The sequence below is a fragment of the Salvelinus namaycush genome, unplaced genomic scaffold (genome assembly GCF_016432855.1).
Source record: "Salvelinus namaycush isolate Seneca unplaced genomic scaffold, SaNama_1.0 Scaffold784, whole genome shotgun sequence".
Lineage (NCBI taxonomy): Eukaryota > Metazoa > Chordata > Actinopteri > Salmoniformes > Salmonidae > Salvelinus > Salvelinus namaycush.
This window is the reverse complement of record NW_024061513.1, coordinates 13,360-28,550: the sequence shown is the minus strand read 5'-3', so window position 1 is coordinate 28,550 and position 15,191 is coordinate 13,360. Positions and strand designations below refer to the sequence as shown.

General features: G+C 48.5%; 1 protein-coding gene across 1 annotated transcript; it reads right to left on the bottom strand.

The window, feature by feature from the left end:
* Window positions 1-2,102: 2,102 nt before the first annotated feature.
* LOC120042807 (uncharacterized protein KIAA0895-like) lies at window positions 2,103-13,394 on the bottom strand. Its single transcript, XM_038987616.1, has 6 exons — window positions 12,324-13,394; window positions 11,105-11,248; window positions 4,612-4,744; window positions 2,837-3,142; window positions 2,517-2,614; window positions 2,103-2,264 (listed from the first exon to the last, which is right to left on the bottom strand). Exons 1-6 carry the CDS (start codon window positions 12,852-12,854, stop codon window positions 2,103-2,105), a joined length of 1,374 nt encoding a protein of 457 aa, XP_038843544.1. The 5' UTR covers window positions 12,855-13,394.
* Between the last annotated feature and the right edge of the window lie 1,797 nt (window positions 13,395-15,191).

Below are 15,191 nucleotides of genomic sequence, written 5' to 3'. Positions count from 1 at the left end.
GTAGACATCATCCAGGGGTTTGAATATGAACCCAAGGTAGACATTCCAGGGGGTTGAATATGAACCCAAGGTAGACATCATCCAGGGGGTTGAATATGAACCCAAGGGAGACATCATCCAGGGAGTTGAATATGAACCCAAGGTAAACATCATCCAGGGGTTTGAATATGAACCCCAAGGTAGACATCATCCAGGGGGTTGAATATGAACCCAAGGTAGACATCATCCAGGGGTTTGAATATGAACCCAAGGTAGACATCATCCAGGGGTTTGAATATGAACCCAAGGTAGACATTCCAGGGGGTTGAATATGAACCCAAGGGAGACATCATCCAGGGGGTTGAATATGAACCCAAGGTAGACATCATCCAGGGGGTTGAATATGAACCCAAGGTAGACATCATCCAGGGGGTTGAATATGAACACAAGGGAGACATCATCCAAGTATCAGAAGAAGCGTTCTGTTTCCCTGCAGGACTGCTGTCATCACAACAACCCACTGACCTGTTGGACTGTTTGACCATGATATAGTATGTATCCCACATGGCAGCCTGTTCCCTTTATAGTGCACTACTTTTGACCTGGGTCCATAGGGTAGTGCACTACTTTTGACCTGGGTCCATAGGGTAGTGCACTACTTTTGACCTGGGTCCATAGGGTAGTGCACTACTTTTGACCTGGGTCCATAGGGTAGTGCACTACTTTTGACCAGGGTCCATAGAGTAGTGCACTACTTTTGACCAGGGTCCATAGGGTAGTGCACTACTTTTGACCAGGGTCCATAGGGTAGTGCACTACTTTTGACCTGGGTCCATAGGGTAGTGCACTACTTTTGACCAGGGTCCATACGGTAGTGCACTACTTTTGACCTGGGTCCATACGGTAGTGCACTACCTTTGACCTGGGTCCATAGGGTAGTGCACTACTTTTGACCAGGGTCCATAGGGTAGTGCACTACTTTTGACCAGGGTCCATAGGGTAGTGCACTACTTTTGACCTGGGTCCATAGGGTAGTGCACTACTTTTGACCAGGGTCCATAGGGTAGTGCACTACTTTTGACCTGGGTCCATAGGGTAGTGCACTACTTTTGACCAGGGTCCATAGGGTAGTGCACTACTTTTGACCTGGGTCCATAGGGTAGTGCACTACTTTTGACCAGGGTCCATAGGGTAGTGCACTACTTTTGACCTGGGTCCATAGGGTAGTGCACTACTGTTGACCTGGTTCCATAGGGTAGTGCACTACTTTTGACCAGGGTCCATAGGGTAGTGCACTACTGTTGACCTGGTTCCATAGGGTAGTGCACTACTTTTGACCTGGGTCCATAGGGCTCTATATAGAGAATAGGGTGCCGTTTAGGACTCAGACAGAGTGAATATGATCCAAGCGTAGTAGATATGATCTGAATGTTGATCTGTTCGTTCCACACACTCTGTCTGTCGGACACTAGCCTTCATTTCCAGGGCTTTCCAACAGCAGAGTGATGAATGACACTTGGGAGGATTAGGGTTAGTCTAGACGAGAGGCAGTCAGTCAAGGATGGGAAGCCCAGTCTAGACCAGAGGGAGTCAGTCAGTCAAAGATGGGATGGCCAGTCTAGACCAGAGGGAGTCAGTCAGTCAAGGATGGGATGGCCAGTCTAGACCAGAGGGAGTCAGTCAAGGATGGGATGGCCAGTCTAGACCAGAGGGAGTCAGTCAAGGATGGGATGGCCAGTCTAGACCAGAGAGTCAGTCAGTCAAGGATGGGATGGCCAGTCGAGACCAGAGGGAGTCAGTCAAGGATGGGATGGCCAGTCTAGACCAGAGAGTCAGTCAGTCAAGGATGGGATGGCCAGTCTAGACGAGAGGGAGTCAGTCAGTCAAGGATGGGATGGCCAGTCTAGACCAGAGAGTCAGTCAAGGGAAAAACAGACCACGCTGACCAGAGGTAATTAGCAGCAGGTGACCATTCTTAACGCCTCTGACCACCGAACATCATCCGCCATTTTCTATTCATTTCCCGACCATTCTACATGTTGAATCGCCACCTTTGTTGACGCCCAGCAGGTGATCTAGCGCGCTCAGCTGAAGGTCGGTCGGTCGGTCGGTCGGTCGGTCGGTCAGGGAAGGAGTTCTCTAAGCTGAGCGTCGCTCAGTTCGTTGACTGTGACGATGTGGTCCAGATGCTGAAGGTATTTCTCCTGGTCCTGCATGAAGTGAGGGATTCTGGTCCGGCGGAGGACAGCGATGTGCCGTAGCCTTTCCACGTCCTCAAACGACACCTGGAGGGCCAGAAGAAGGATGGGTTAACGTCATCATCACATCGGTGGCAAATTTACAGACTCTTTCCAACTCTTTCCAATCTGATCTGATATTACAACAGCCCTGTCTGTGCTCTACTTATGAGGTATGTATAAACTACAATTCAGCTTTTGTACTGAAAATGTGTCCACCATGAAAGAACCAAACTATATGTCATCACCGTGGGGGGAAATAAACATGAAGCGATCCTGTACGGGAGGTTGACGACTGACCTTGCCTAGCGAGGTCAGCATCTTGAAGTCGATGTTCCTCCGATGTCGTAGAATCCTGAGGATTCCGTCCAGGTACACTTGGTCTTTACTGAAACAGCCTGATTCACAACCACACAAACAATCAAGTCAACATAGAGACCACCAATCCTTAAAAAAAAATATTAAATGTCATATTTTTGGGGTGCATAGATCTATCACTGGTACATGTACAATGGTTAGTGTATTCACACACACACACACACACACACACACACACACACACACACACACACACACACACACACACACACACACACACACACACACACACACACACTCACCAGGCTGCGAGGTGTCCGTCTGTCCCCTCTTGGCTCTGAGGCAGTACTCCCAGCGCACCACCGGATCCTGGACGAACTGAGCGATGTGGCTGAAGAGCTGGCTGAAGCCCATCCTGGTGGCGTGATACACCGTATAGTAGAGCAGAGCGGCACGCCACAGGTAGGGCTGTTTCCGTAGCAACACACTGTGCAGGCTGGCCAGGCCTTCCTCCGTGGGATTGGCCGGTTTGAGGCCATACTGCTTCCTGCCTGCGGAAGTAGACCAGGGCTGGAGGCTGTTGTTTACACCTCGAAGGTAGTGGGTTCCTGGGAGGGACAGAGATGGAATAACATGGGGATGTGTTGAGGCACTGTGTACCTGGTAGAACACGCAAATTATAACTCACAACTCATGTATGATGCTGTGTGGATGAAAAACACATCACACATCCCCCATCCCACATCACACACCCCCATATACTACCCACCACTGCGACCTGTACACTCTCGTTGGCTGGCCCTCGCTTCATACTCGTCGCCAAACCCACTGGTTCCAGGTCATCTACAAGACCCTGCTAGGTAAAGTCCCCCCTTATCTCAGCTCGCTGGTCACCATAGCAGCACCTACCTGTAGCACGCGCTCCAGCAGGTATATCTCTCTAGTCACCCCCAAAACCAATTCTTCCTTTGGACGCCTCTCCTTCCAGTTCTCTGCTGCCAATGACTGGAACGAACTACAAAAATCTCTGAAACTGGAAACACCTATCTCCCTCACTAGCTTTAAGCACCAGCTGTCAGAGCAGCTCATAGATTACTGCACCTGTACATAACCCATCTACAATTTAGCCCAAACAACTACCTCTTTACCTACTGTATTTATTTATTAATTTATTTTGCTCCTTTGCACCCCATTATTTCTGTCTCTACTTTGCACTTTCTTCCACTGCAAACCAACCATTCCAGTGTTTTTTAGTTTTTATTTTACTTGCTGTGTTGTACTCACTTCGCCTCCATGGCCTTTTATATTTTTATTTATTTATACATATATTTGTTTGCCTTCACCTCCCTTATCTCACCTCACTTGCTCACATTGTATATAGACTTATTTTTTTTCACTGTATTATTGACTATATGTTTGTTTTACTCCATGTGTAACTATGTGTTGTTGTATGTGTCGAACTGCTTTGCTTTATCTTGGCCAGGTCGCAATTGTAAATGAGAACGTGTTCTCAATTTGCCTACCTGGTTAAATAAAGGTTAAATAAAAAAATAAAAAAAAAACATCCCACAACCCCCATCCCACATCCCCCATCCCCCATCACAGATCCCCCATCCCCCATCACAGATCCCCACACAGTGAAAACATGCTGTATGGTGCAGTCATGCCCTCCAGCCAGTGTTGTCAGTCAGCGTACTGTACCTATCTCATGCCCTCCAGCCAGTGTTGTCAGTCAGCGTACTGTACCTATCTCATGCCCTCCAGCCAGTGTTGTCAGTCAGCGTACTGTACCTATCTCATGCCCTCCAGCCAGTGTTGCCAGTCAGCGTACTGTACCTATCTCATGCCCTCCAGCCAGTGTTGTCAGTCAGCGTACTGTACCTATCTCATGCCCTCCAGCCAGTGTTGTCAGTCAGCGTACTGTACCTATCTCATGCCCTCCAGCCCTCTAGCCAGTGTTGTCAGTCAGCGTACTGTACCTATCTCATGCCCTCCAGCCCTCCAGCCAGTGTTGTCAGTCAGCGTACTGTACCTATCTCATGCCCTCCAGCCAGTGTTGTCAGTCAGCGTACTGTACCTATCTCATGTCTGAGCATGCCCTCCAGCCAGTGTTGTCGTGCTCCAGACAGGTTGATAGTCAGAGTGGGACGACAACTCTCCACCATCATCACCGCCTGGGACAGCAGCTCCTCAGACAGACACACCACCACCTAGACAAAGTTAACACCCTACTCTTCATCATCAGACACAGACATCAGACATCAGACACAGGGTCTAGTAGAGGTCGACCGATTAATCGGAATGGCCGATTTCAATCGGTAATCGGCATTTTTGGACACCGATCATGGCCGATTACATTGCACTCCACGAGGAGACTGCGTGGCAGGCTGACTACCTGTTATGCGAGTGCAGCAAGGAGCCAAAGTAAGTTGCTAGCTAGCATTAAACGTATCTTATAAAAAACAATCAATCTTAACATAATCACTAGTTAACTACACATGGTTGATGATATTACTAGTTTATCTAGCGTGTCCTGCGTTGCATATAATCAACGCGGTGCCTGTTAATTTATCATTGAATCACAGCCTACTTCGCCAAACGGGTGATGATTTAACAAAAGCGCATTCGCGAAAAAAGCACTGTTGCACCAATGTACCTAACCATAAACATCAACGCCTTTCTTTAAAATCAATACACAAGTATACATTTTTAAACCTGTATATTTAGATAATATTGCCTGCTAACATGAATTTATTTTAACTAGGGAAACTGTGTCACTTCTCCTGCGTTCTGTGCAAGCAGAGTCAGGGTATATGCAGCAGTTTGGGCCGCCTGGCTCGTTGCGAACTGTGTGAAGACCATTTCTTCCTAACAAAGACCGTAATTAATTTGCCAGAATTGTACATAATTACGACATAACATTGAAGGTTGTACAATGTAACAGCAATATTTAGACTTAGGGATGCCACCCGTTAGATAAAATACGGAACGGTTCCGTATTTCACTGAAAGAATAAACGCTGTTTTCAAAATGATAGTTGTAACGGCAGCCTTCCCTCTCTTCACTATAAGAGAGGGTGAAACAGGGATCGGACCAACACGCAGCGTAGCCAGTGCTCAACATGTTTAATTAAACAAAAACAGTGAACACTTACAACGAACAAAATAACAAAATGTAGCAAACCGAAACAGTCCTATCTGGTGCAGAATACAAACACAGAGACAGGAAACAATCACCCACAAACAAACAGTGAGAACAGCCTACCTTAATATGGTTCTCAATCAGAGGAAACGTCAAACACCTGCCTCTAATTGAGAACCATATCAGGCAACACATTTAACCCAACATAGAAACACATAACATAGAATGCCCACCCCAACTCACGCCCTGACCAACTAAACACATACAAAAACAACAGAAAACAGGTCAGGAACGTGACAGAACCCCCCCCTCAAGGTGCGAACTCCGGGCGCACCCCTAAAACTCAAGGGGAGGGTCTGGGTGGGCATCTGTCCGCGGTGGCGGCTCCGGCGCAGGACGAGGACACCACTCCACCATTGTCTTTGTCCCCCTCCTTAGCGTCCCTTGAGTGGCGACCCTCGCCCCCGACCCTGGTCCAGGAACCTTCACCAAGGCCCCTCCTAAATAGAGGAGACAACTCAGAACAGAGAGGTAGCTCAGCACAGAGAGGTAGCTCAGGACAGAGAGGTAGCTCAGGACAGAGAGGTAGCTCAGGACAGAGGGGTAGCTCAGGACAGAGGGGCAGCTCAGGACAGAGGGGCAGCTCAGGACTGAAGGGCAGCTCCGGACAGAGAGGCAGCTCTGGACTGAATGGTTGCTTCGGACTAGATGCAGCTCCGGACTATATGGTAGCTCATGACTGGAGGGCAGCTCATGACTGGAGGGCAGCTCATGACTGGAAGGCAGCTCATGACTGGCAGGCAGCTCATGACTGGAAGGCAGCTCATGACTGGAGGGCAGCTCATGACTGGAGGGCAGCTCATGACTGGAAGGCAGCTCATGACTGGAGGGCAGCTCATGACTGGAAGGCAGCTCATGACTGGCAGGCAGCTCATGACTGGAGGGCAGCTCATGACTGGAGGGCAGCTCATGACTGGAGGGCAGCTCATGACTGGAAGGCAGCTCATGACTGGCGGGCAGCTCATGACTGGAGGGCAGCTCATGACTGGAGGGCAGCTCATGACTGGAGGGCAGCTCATGACTGGAAGGCAGCTCATGACTGGAGGGCAGCTCATGACTGAAGGGCAGCTCATGACTGAAGGGCAGCTCATGACTGGAGGGCAGCTCATGACTGAAGGGCAGCTCATGACTGCAGGGCAGCTCATGACTGGAGGGCGGCTCTGGCAGCTCCTGACTGGCTGGCGGCTCCTGACTGGCTGGCGGCTCTGGCGGCTCCTGACTGGCTGGCGGCTCTGGCAGCTCCTGACTGACGGACGGCTCTAGCGGCTCCTGACTGACGAACGGCTCTGACGGCTCGGGACAGACGGGCGGCTCTAATGGCTCGGGACAGACGAATGGCTCAGACGGCGCTGGGCAGGCAGATGGCTCAGATGGCGCTGGGCAGACGGATGGCTCAGATGGCGCTGGGCAGACGGATGGCTCAGATGGCGCTGGGCAGACGGATGGCTCAGATGGCGCTGGGCAGACGGATGGCTCAGATGGCGCTGGGCAGACGGATGGCTCAGATGGCGCTGGACAGACGGATGGCTCAGACGGCGCTGGACAGACGAGCAGTGCAGGCGGCGTTGAGCAGACGAGCAGTGCAGGCGGCGTTGGGCAGACGAGCAGTGCAGGCGGCGTTGAGCAGACGGCCGACTCTGACCTGCTGAGGCGCACAGTAGGCCTGGTGCGTGGTGCCGGAACTGGTGGTACCGGACTGGAGACACGCACCTCAAGGCTAGTGCGGGGAGCAGGAACAGGGCACACTGGTTTCTCAAAGCGCACTATAGGCCTGGTGCGTGGTGCCGGAACTGGTGGTACCGGACTGAGGGCACGCACCTTAGGGCGAGTGCGGGGAGAAGGAACAGTGCGCACAGGGCTCTGGAGACGCACAGGAGGCTTGGTGCGTGGTGTCGGCACTGATGGTACTGGACTGGAGACACGCACCTCAAGGCTAGTGTGTGGAGGAGGAACAGGGCTCTGGAGACGTACTGGAGGTCTTGAGAGCAGGGCTGGCACCATCCGCCCTGGCTGGATCTTCACCCTAGCCCGGCAGATGTGGGGAGCTGAGATGGTGCGCACCGGGCTAAGCACACGCACCGGGGACACCGTGCGCTCCACCGCATAACACGGTGCCTGCCCGGGACGACGCCCTCTCTCTCCACTGGAAGCATGGCTGGGAGAGCTGTAGCGGCGAGCTGGCAGAGGACGTGCAGGGCTAGGAAGGCGCACAGGAGGCCTGGTGCGTGAGGCTGGCACAGTCTTAACCAGACAGCTAGCACGCACCTCAGGACGAGTATGGAGAGCTGTTCCCGGTGACATCAACTCCCCGACACGTTCAGTCGGGCGGATGTCGTGCCTCATGCACCAAACCAGCACCTCCCTCATAACTCTCTCCTCCAATTTCCCCATTAACTCCTTCACTGTCTCTGCGTCGCTCACCTCCAATTCCGCCCTGACCGGCTCCTTACGGTAAGCAAGGGGAGTTGGCTCAAGTCTCCTACTTGACCCAGCTACACTCCCTTTTAGCCACCCCCGAAGAATTTTTTGGGTGAGCCTCTCGGGCTTCCAGCCGCTCAGCCTTGCTAGCGCCTCATAATGCCGCCTCTCCGCTTTCGCTGCCTCCAGCTCCGCTTTGGGGCGGCGACACTCCTCTGGCTCTGCCCAGGGTCCTTCTCCGTCTAGGATTTCCTCCCATGTCCATTCCTCCTTGTACCGCTGCTGCTGTCGCTGCTGCCCGTTACCCCGCTGCTTGATCCTTTGTTGGTGGGTGATTCTGTAACGGCAGCCTTCCCTCTCTTCACTATAAGAGAGGGTGAAACAGGGATCGGACCAACACGCAGCGTAGCCAGTGCTCAACATGTTTAATTAAACAAAAACAGTGAACACTTACAACGAACAAAATAACAAAATGTAGCAAACCGAAACAGTCCTATCTGGTGCAGAATACAAACACAGAGACAGGAAACAATCACCCACAAACAAACAGTGAGAACAGCCTACCTTAATATGGTTCTCAATCAGAGGAAACGTCAAACACCTGCCTCTAATTGAGAACCATATCAGGCAACACATTTAACCCAACATAGAAACACATAACATAGAATGCCCACCCCAACTCACGCCCTGACCAACTAAACACATACAAAAACAACAGAAAACAGGTCAGGAACGTGACAATAGTTTCCGGATTTGACCATATTAATGACCTAAGGCCTGTATTTCTGTGTGTTATTATATTATAATTAAGTCTATGATTTGATAGAGCAGTCTGACTGAGCGGTGGTAGGCAGCAGCAGGCTCGTAAGCATTCATTCAAACAGCACTTTCGTGCGTTTGCCAGCAGCTCTTCGCTGTGCTTCAAGCATTGCGCTGTTTATGACTTCAAGCCTATCACCTCCCAAGAATAGGCTGGCAATACTAAAGTACCTATTAGAACATCCAATAGTCAAAGGTATATGAAATACAAATGGTATAGAGAGAAATAGTCCTATAATAACTACAACCTAAAACTTCTTACCTGGGAATATTGAAGACTCATGTTAAAAGGAACCACCAGCTTTCATATGTTCTGAGCAATGAACTTAAACGTTTTTTACATGGCACATATTGCACTTTTACTTTCTTCTCCAACACTTTGTTTTTGCATTATTTAAACCAAATTGAACATGTTTCATTATTTATTTGAGACTAAAAATATTTTATTGATGTATTATATTAAGTTAAAACCTCTTAGCGGGATCATTTTCGTCAACATCCGCTGAATTGCAGAGCGCCAAATTCAAATTAAATTACAAAAAATATTTAATTTCATGAAATCACAAGTGCAATAAACCAAAACACAGCTTAGCTTGTTGTTAATCCACCTGTCGTGTCAGATTTTGAAAAGATCCTTTACAGCGAAAGCAAACGAAGCGTTTGTGTGAGGACATCGATCAGTAGACAAAACATTACAAACAGTTAGCAGCAAAGTAGCTTGGTCACAAAAGTCAGAAAAGCAATCAAATGAATCGCTTACCTTTGATGATCTTTGGATGTTTGCACTCACGAGACTCCCAGTTACACAATAAATGTTTGTTTTGTTCAATAAAGATTATTTTTATATCCAAAAACCTCCATTTGGTTGGCGCGTTTTGTTGAGTAATCCACAGGCAGGTCATGACGGGCAGACGAAAATTCCAAATAGTATCCGTAAAGTTCGTAGAAACATGTCAAACGTTTTTTATAATCAATCCTCAGGTTATTTTTATATAATATTTCAACCGGACGGTAAACTATTCAATACAAGAGAGAAAGAAAATGTCGAGCTACCATTTTCGCGCGCATGAACTAATTGAAGGACATCTGGCAGTCCACAGACGCGATTTGATAAATCTCGCTCCTTTTTCAGAATAAAAGCTTGAAACTATGTCTAAAGACTGTTCACACCCCGTGGAAGCCATAAGAAAAGGAATCTGGTTGATATCCCTTTAAATGGAGGATAGGCAGGCAATGGAACAGGGATTTTTGAAAATAAGAGGCACTTCCGGGTTGGATTTCCTCAGGTCTCACCTGCAAAATCAGTTCTGTTATACTCACAGACAATATTTTGACAGTTTTGGAAACTTTAGAGTGTTTTCTATCCTAATCTGCCAATTATATGCATATTCTAGCATCTGGGCCTGAGAAATAGGCAGGTTACTTTGGGAACGTTATTTTCCCAAACATAGAAATACTGCCCCCTAGCTTCAAGAGGTTCATTCAGTATTGTTGTAATTGTCATTATTACAAATATATATATAAAAATTGCCTGATTAATCGGTATCGTTTCTTTTGGTCGGTATCGGTATCGGCGTTTAAAAATCATAATCGGTCGACCTCTACCCCCTAGACAAGGTTATCATCATTACCTTCATCATCATCATTACCTTCATCATCATCATTAGACACACCACCACCTAGACAAGGTTATCATCATTACCTTCATCATCATCATTACCTTCATCATCATCATTACCTTCATCATCATCATTACCTTCATCATCATCATTACCTTCATCATCATCATCATTGCACAAAGACATCTTGTTAACACACCAACCCTTAAACACACTACACGTAACACACCAACCCTTAAACACACTACACGTAACATACCAACCCTCAAACACACTACCCATAACACACCAACCCTCAAACATACTACCCGTAACACACCAACCCTCAAACACACTACCCGTAACACACCAACCCTCAAACACACTACCCATAACACACCAACCCTCCAACACACTACCCGTAACACACCAACCCTCCAACACACTACCCGTAACACACCAACCCTCAAACACACTACCCATAACACACCAACCCTCCAACACACCACACGTAACATGTGAAACCTCACTCACCTCTCCTACACAGTTCTCCTTCTGCAGGTACTTGCGTGCAGCAGCCCAGACTCGACTCTTTGGTAAAATACTTCCTCCCGTCACTTCCTCAAAGTTCTCATAGTTACCAAACTTCCTCAGAATACACTCCATAATCCCAACAGCCTGTAGAGAGAGAGAGAGGAGAGAGAGAGGTGAGAGAGAGAGAGAGAGAGAAACACCCAGAGAGAGAGAGAGAGAGAGAGAGAGAGAGAGAGAGAGACACCCAGAGAGAGAGAGAGAGAGAGAGAGAGAGAGAGTTTTGTTCACAAACAGACCCCACAGAGCCCCAGGACAGCAATACAATTAGACCCAATCAAATCATGAGAAAACAAAAAGATAATTACTTGACACAACCCATATTTATTTTCCCTTTTGTACTTTAACTATTTGCACATCATTACAACACTGTATATAGACATAATATGACATTTGAAATGTCTTTATTCTTTTGGAACTTCTGTGAGTGTAATGTTTACTGTTAATTTTTATTGTTTATTTCACTTTTGTATATTAAATACAACCCATATTTATGCTTATTTATATTCCCTTCTGTACTTCAACCATTTGTACATCGTTACAACACTGTATATAGACATAATATGACATTTGAAATGTCTTTATTATTTTGGAACTTCTGTAAGTGTAATGTTTACTGTGGCATTTGCTTTGGCAATGTAAACATATGTTTCCCATGCCAATAAATTAAAATTGAGAGACAGAGAGAGAAACACCCAGAGAGAGAGAGAGAGAGAGAGAGAGAGAGAGAGAGAGAGAGAGAGAGAGAGAGAGAGAGAGAGAGAGAGAGAGAGAGAGACAGAGAGAGAGAGAGAGAGAGAGAGAGAGAGAGAGAGAGAGAGAGACAGAGAGAGAGAGAGAGAGAGACAGAGAGACAGAGAGAGACAGAGAGAGAGAGAGAGACAGAGACAGAGAGAGAGAGAGAGAGAGAGAGAGAGAGAGAGAGAGAGAGAGAGAGAGAGAGAGAGAGAGACAGAGAGACAGAGAGAGAGAGAGAGAGACAGAGAGAGAGAGAGAGAGGGAAACATCCAGAGAGAGAGAGTTTATTAAGATACAATATGTCAGGAGGAAGACATTTCAAGTTAATTTGCCACAAAACAAACATAATAACTAAAAATGCAGAAATCCCCAGAGTGGGTAATCTTCCTATCATCTAATATCTTTGCCAGACAGAGAGGCCTACCTGTGCGAGGAAGAGGTCAGATCCATCTCTGTATTTCTCCAGCACAGTGCTGGGCTCCGGGGTCGAGTACTCAAACTGGGGGTCGTATTTATAGTCAGACTGGAAGAAGGCCTGCCTCTCCTGGTCTAGGTTAATGGGTCTTAGGGCCACAAGGAGACAGGGGCCTCGCGGTGTGGAGGGCAAGGGCAGCGGGGAGGCCCCTCCAAACCCCCGGGCAATGTGGGGAAGGGAGGTGGCTGGACGCATACGCCCCCTGGTGGCCCGGAGGCCCATTGAGGAGTTGTTGACGGTACAGGTGCTCTCGCTGCGGCGCATCCAGCCTCCGGGGCCCAGGCTGGGGCTGGTGAGGGAGCGTGCTGGGGGCGAGGGGGCAGTGGAGGGACCACCAGCGCTGCGCCAAGGGGGCTGTAGGACCCTGCGGTCCAGCGCTGGCTCGGAGCCACGGAGGCGCAGGGGCGTCACATCCAGGCTGAGGGGCCGGCGGAGAGTGGGTCTGGTCGCCGCCTTATTCCGAGACGAGGCCGTTGCCATGGTGACGTCCCGCCTCAGAGAGACTACCGGTCCATCGTATGGCAAGACTGAGTGAGAGGAGTTGGTAGAGGAGCCAACACTGGCCCCAGGGCTGGGGGTAAGGCTGACATCTGCCACCAACGACTGATGTTGAGGCTGGGGTCCATTGTAAGAGTTGGATACCCGCTCCCTCTTGGTGACACTGCTTGTCCTGGCGTGGAGCCTAGTGTTGGTGGTGGTGGGAGGGTCCGCTGTTGGTTCCTCTGTTCTTTTGGTGGTTTTGGTAGTGTCAGGTCTGGTCTCTACTGTTCTAGTGGTGGGGCTGTTGGTGGTGGTTTTGGGAGGCTCTGGGCTGGTGTCTTCTAGTCTGGTGCTGTTGGTGGTGGTTTTGGGAGGCTCTGGGCTGGTGTTTTCTAGTCTGGTGCTGTTGCTGTTGGTTTTGGGAGGCTCTGGGCTGGTGTCTTCTAGTCTGGTGCTGTTGGTGGTGGTTTTGGGAGGCTCTGGGCTGGTGTCTTCTAGTCTGGTGCTGTTGCTGTTGGTTTTGGGAGGCTCTGGGCTGGTGTTTTCTAGTCTGGTGCTGTTGGTGGTGGTTTTGGGAGGCTCTGGGCTGGTGTTTTCTAGTCTGGTGCTGTTGGTGGTGGTTTTGGGAGGCGCTGGGCTGGTGTTTTCTAGTCTGCTGTTGGTGGTGGTTTTGGGAGGCTTTGGGCTGGTGTTTTCTAGTCTGGTGCTGTCGGTTGTGGTTGTTTTGCGAGGGTCCGGTCTTGGTTCTGGACCCGTCAGGTCTGTGGTGCTGCTGCTCCCTCCGACCCCGTCGACGTCTGTCCGATCCATACAGTCCTCACCCGGGTCCAAAACCATCTCCGCTGGAACAGCTTCGCTGCCGCTGGTCCAACCACACCACACTGCAAACACAAGATGGGCAGCTTTATGGTCACAAATTACCCATTGATTGGTATGACCTTTTAATGCAGTCAGTGCTTGTGTCAGGAACAGGTGATAACAAGTTCAAAAACATGTGTGCCACTACTTTAACTGGATTACATGAATCCATGAATGGCCTCGGAGCCATCTGGAGCCTACCTCCGATTTGAATCCGCCTGCCTGCAACATAGACAGGGCTCGGTCAGGGGCGGGGTTTCTGTGCTGCTGAATACGAAACTAGGTGGTCGGGACGGCGGGACGGGCTCTAGTCATCCCATATATGGGACTAGTAATGACTTCAAACAAAAACAAAAGATCCGAATCATATCGATGTTTAGCCTACTACACATGTAGCCTATATTTACACAAGGCGATCGCGACTTCTGCTGTGTATTGTATTGAGGTTTCATATCCATTTGGACCACCAAAGTGTATTGCATACAAATTTGCAGGATATCTCTCCGTTATTGTGACATTGTCGTAATGTAATGGAACAAATAGTCTGTTGTAGAGTACAGCAAACCGTTTTTATGACACCGTATTATTATTATAGTCATGCCAATAGCCATAATTGTCACTATATTGTATTCAGTGACAGTAAAGGATGAATCGACAAATAACGGTTTTCTATCAACATGTGTAGTTTTCTTCTGATCTGATCTCCAGAATCAGATAATAAATCGAGGATGAATGAAACAAGACAATAACCAGAATTCCAATAATCGTATTCATAAATGTTTTTACCTTGCAGCGGGGTTTGGTGATCAGATTTGTAAATGCAGGCTTTTCTTTAATTCATGACGCCCAGCTCTGCTTGTGCTCTCCACAATGAGCCGCGGGAAGGTTTCCGGTGGCGCCCGGTGAAAAATGCTCATTGGATATGAGCAGCTATAGTGGATGGGCCGCCCGGAGAGGCATGCGAGGAAGTTCGGACTGTGTTGGAAGATATGACGCGGTGGCACAGCTGATGAACTAGAAGGTGCCATGCGCAGTGCGTGCAGCTATCCTGCGTCCTTACGCACGTGGCATATCTCGGAGGCAACCGAGCAGTGAGGAGCACGTAGGCTACGTTCCCCGAGGTTCACATAAACCCCATATAATTATAACGGTTAGAGTCCTTATAGTGAAATCCATATATTGAGATATACAGTGCCTTCGGAAAGTATTCAGACCCCATTACTTTTTCCAGATTTTTTTATGTTACAGCCGTATTATAAAATGGATTAAATGACAACAACAAAAAATCTCAGCAATCTACGTACACACGATACCCCATGACAAATCAAAAACCGTTTAAAAAAAATCTTTGCAAATTTATCAAAAAACAGAAATACCTTATTTACATAAGTATTCAGACCCTTTGTTATGAGACTTGAACTTGAGCTCAGGTGCATCCTGTTTCCATTGATCATCCTTGAGATGTTTCTACAACTTGAT

What these genes read in the sequence shown, in the direction of transcription:
- LOC120042807 (XM_038987616.1), bottom strand. Translation starts at nt 12,854, where the DNA reads ATGGCAACGGCCTCGTCTCGGAATAAGGCGGCGACCAGACCCACTCTC. An exon ending in CTGACCTCTTCCTCGCACAG is followed by an intron (nt 11,249 to 12,323) that starts GTAGGCCTCTCT and finishes CTCTCTCTACAG; the next exon opens with GCTGTTGGGATTATGGAGTG. An exon ending in AGGAGAACTGTGTAGGAGAG is followed by an intron (nt 4,745 to 11,104) that starts GTGAGTGAGGTT and finishes AACTTTGTCTAG; the next exon opens with GTGGTGGTGTGTCTGTCTGA.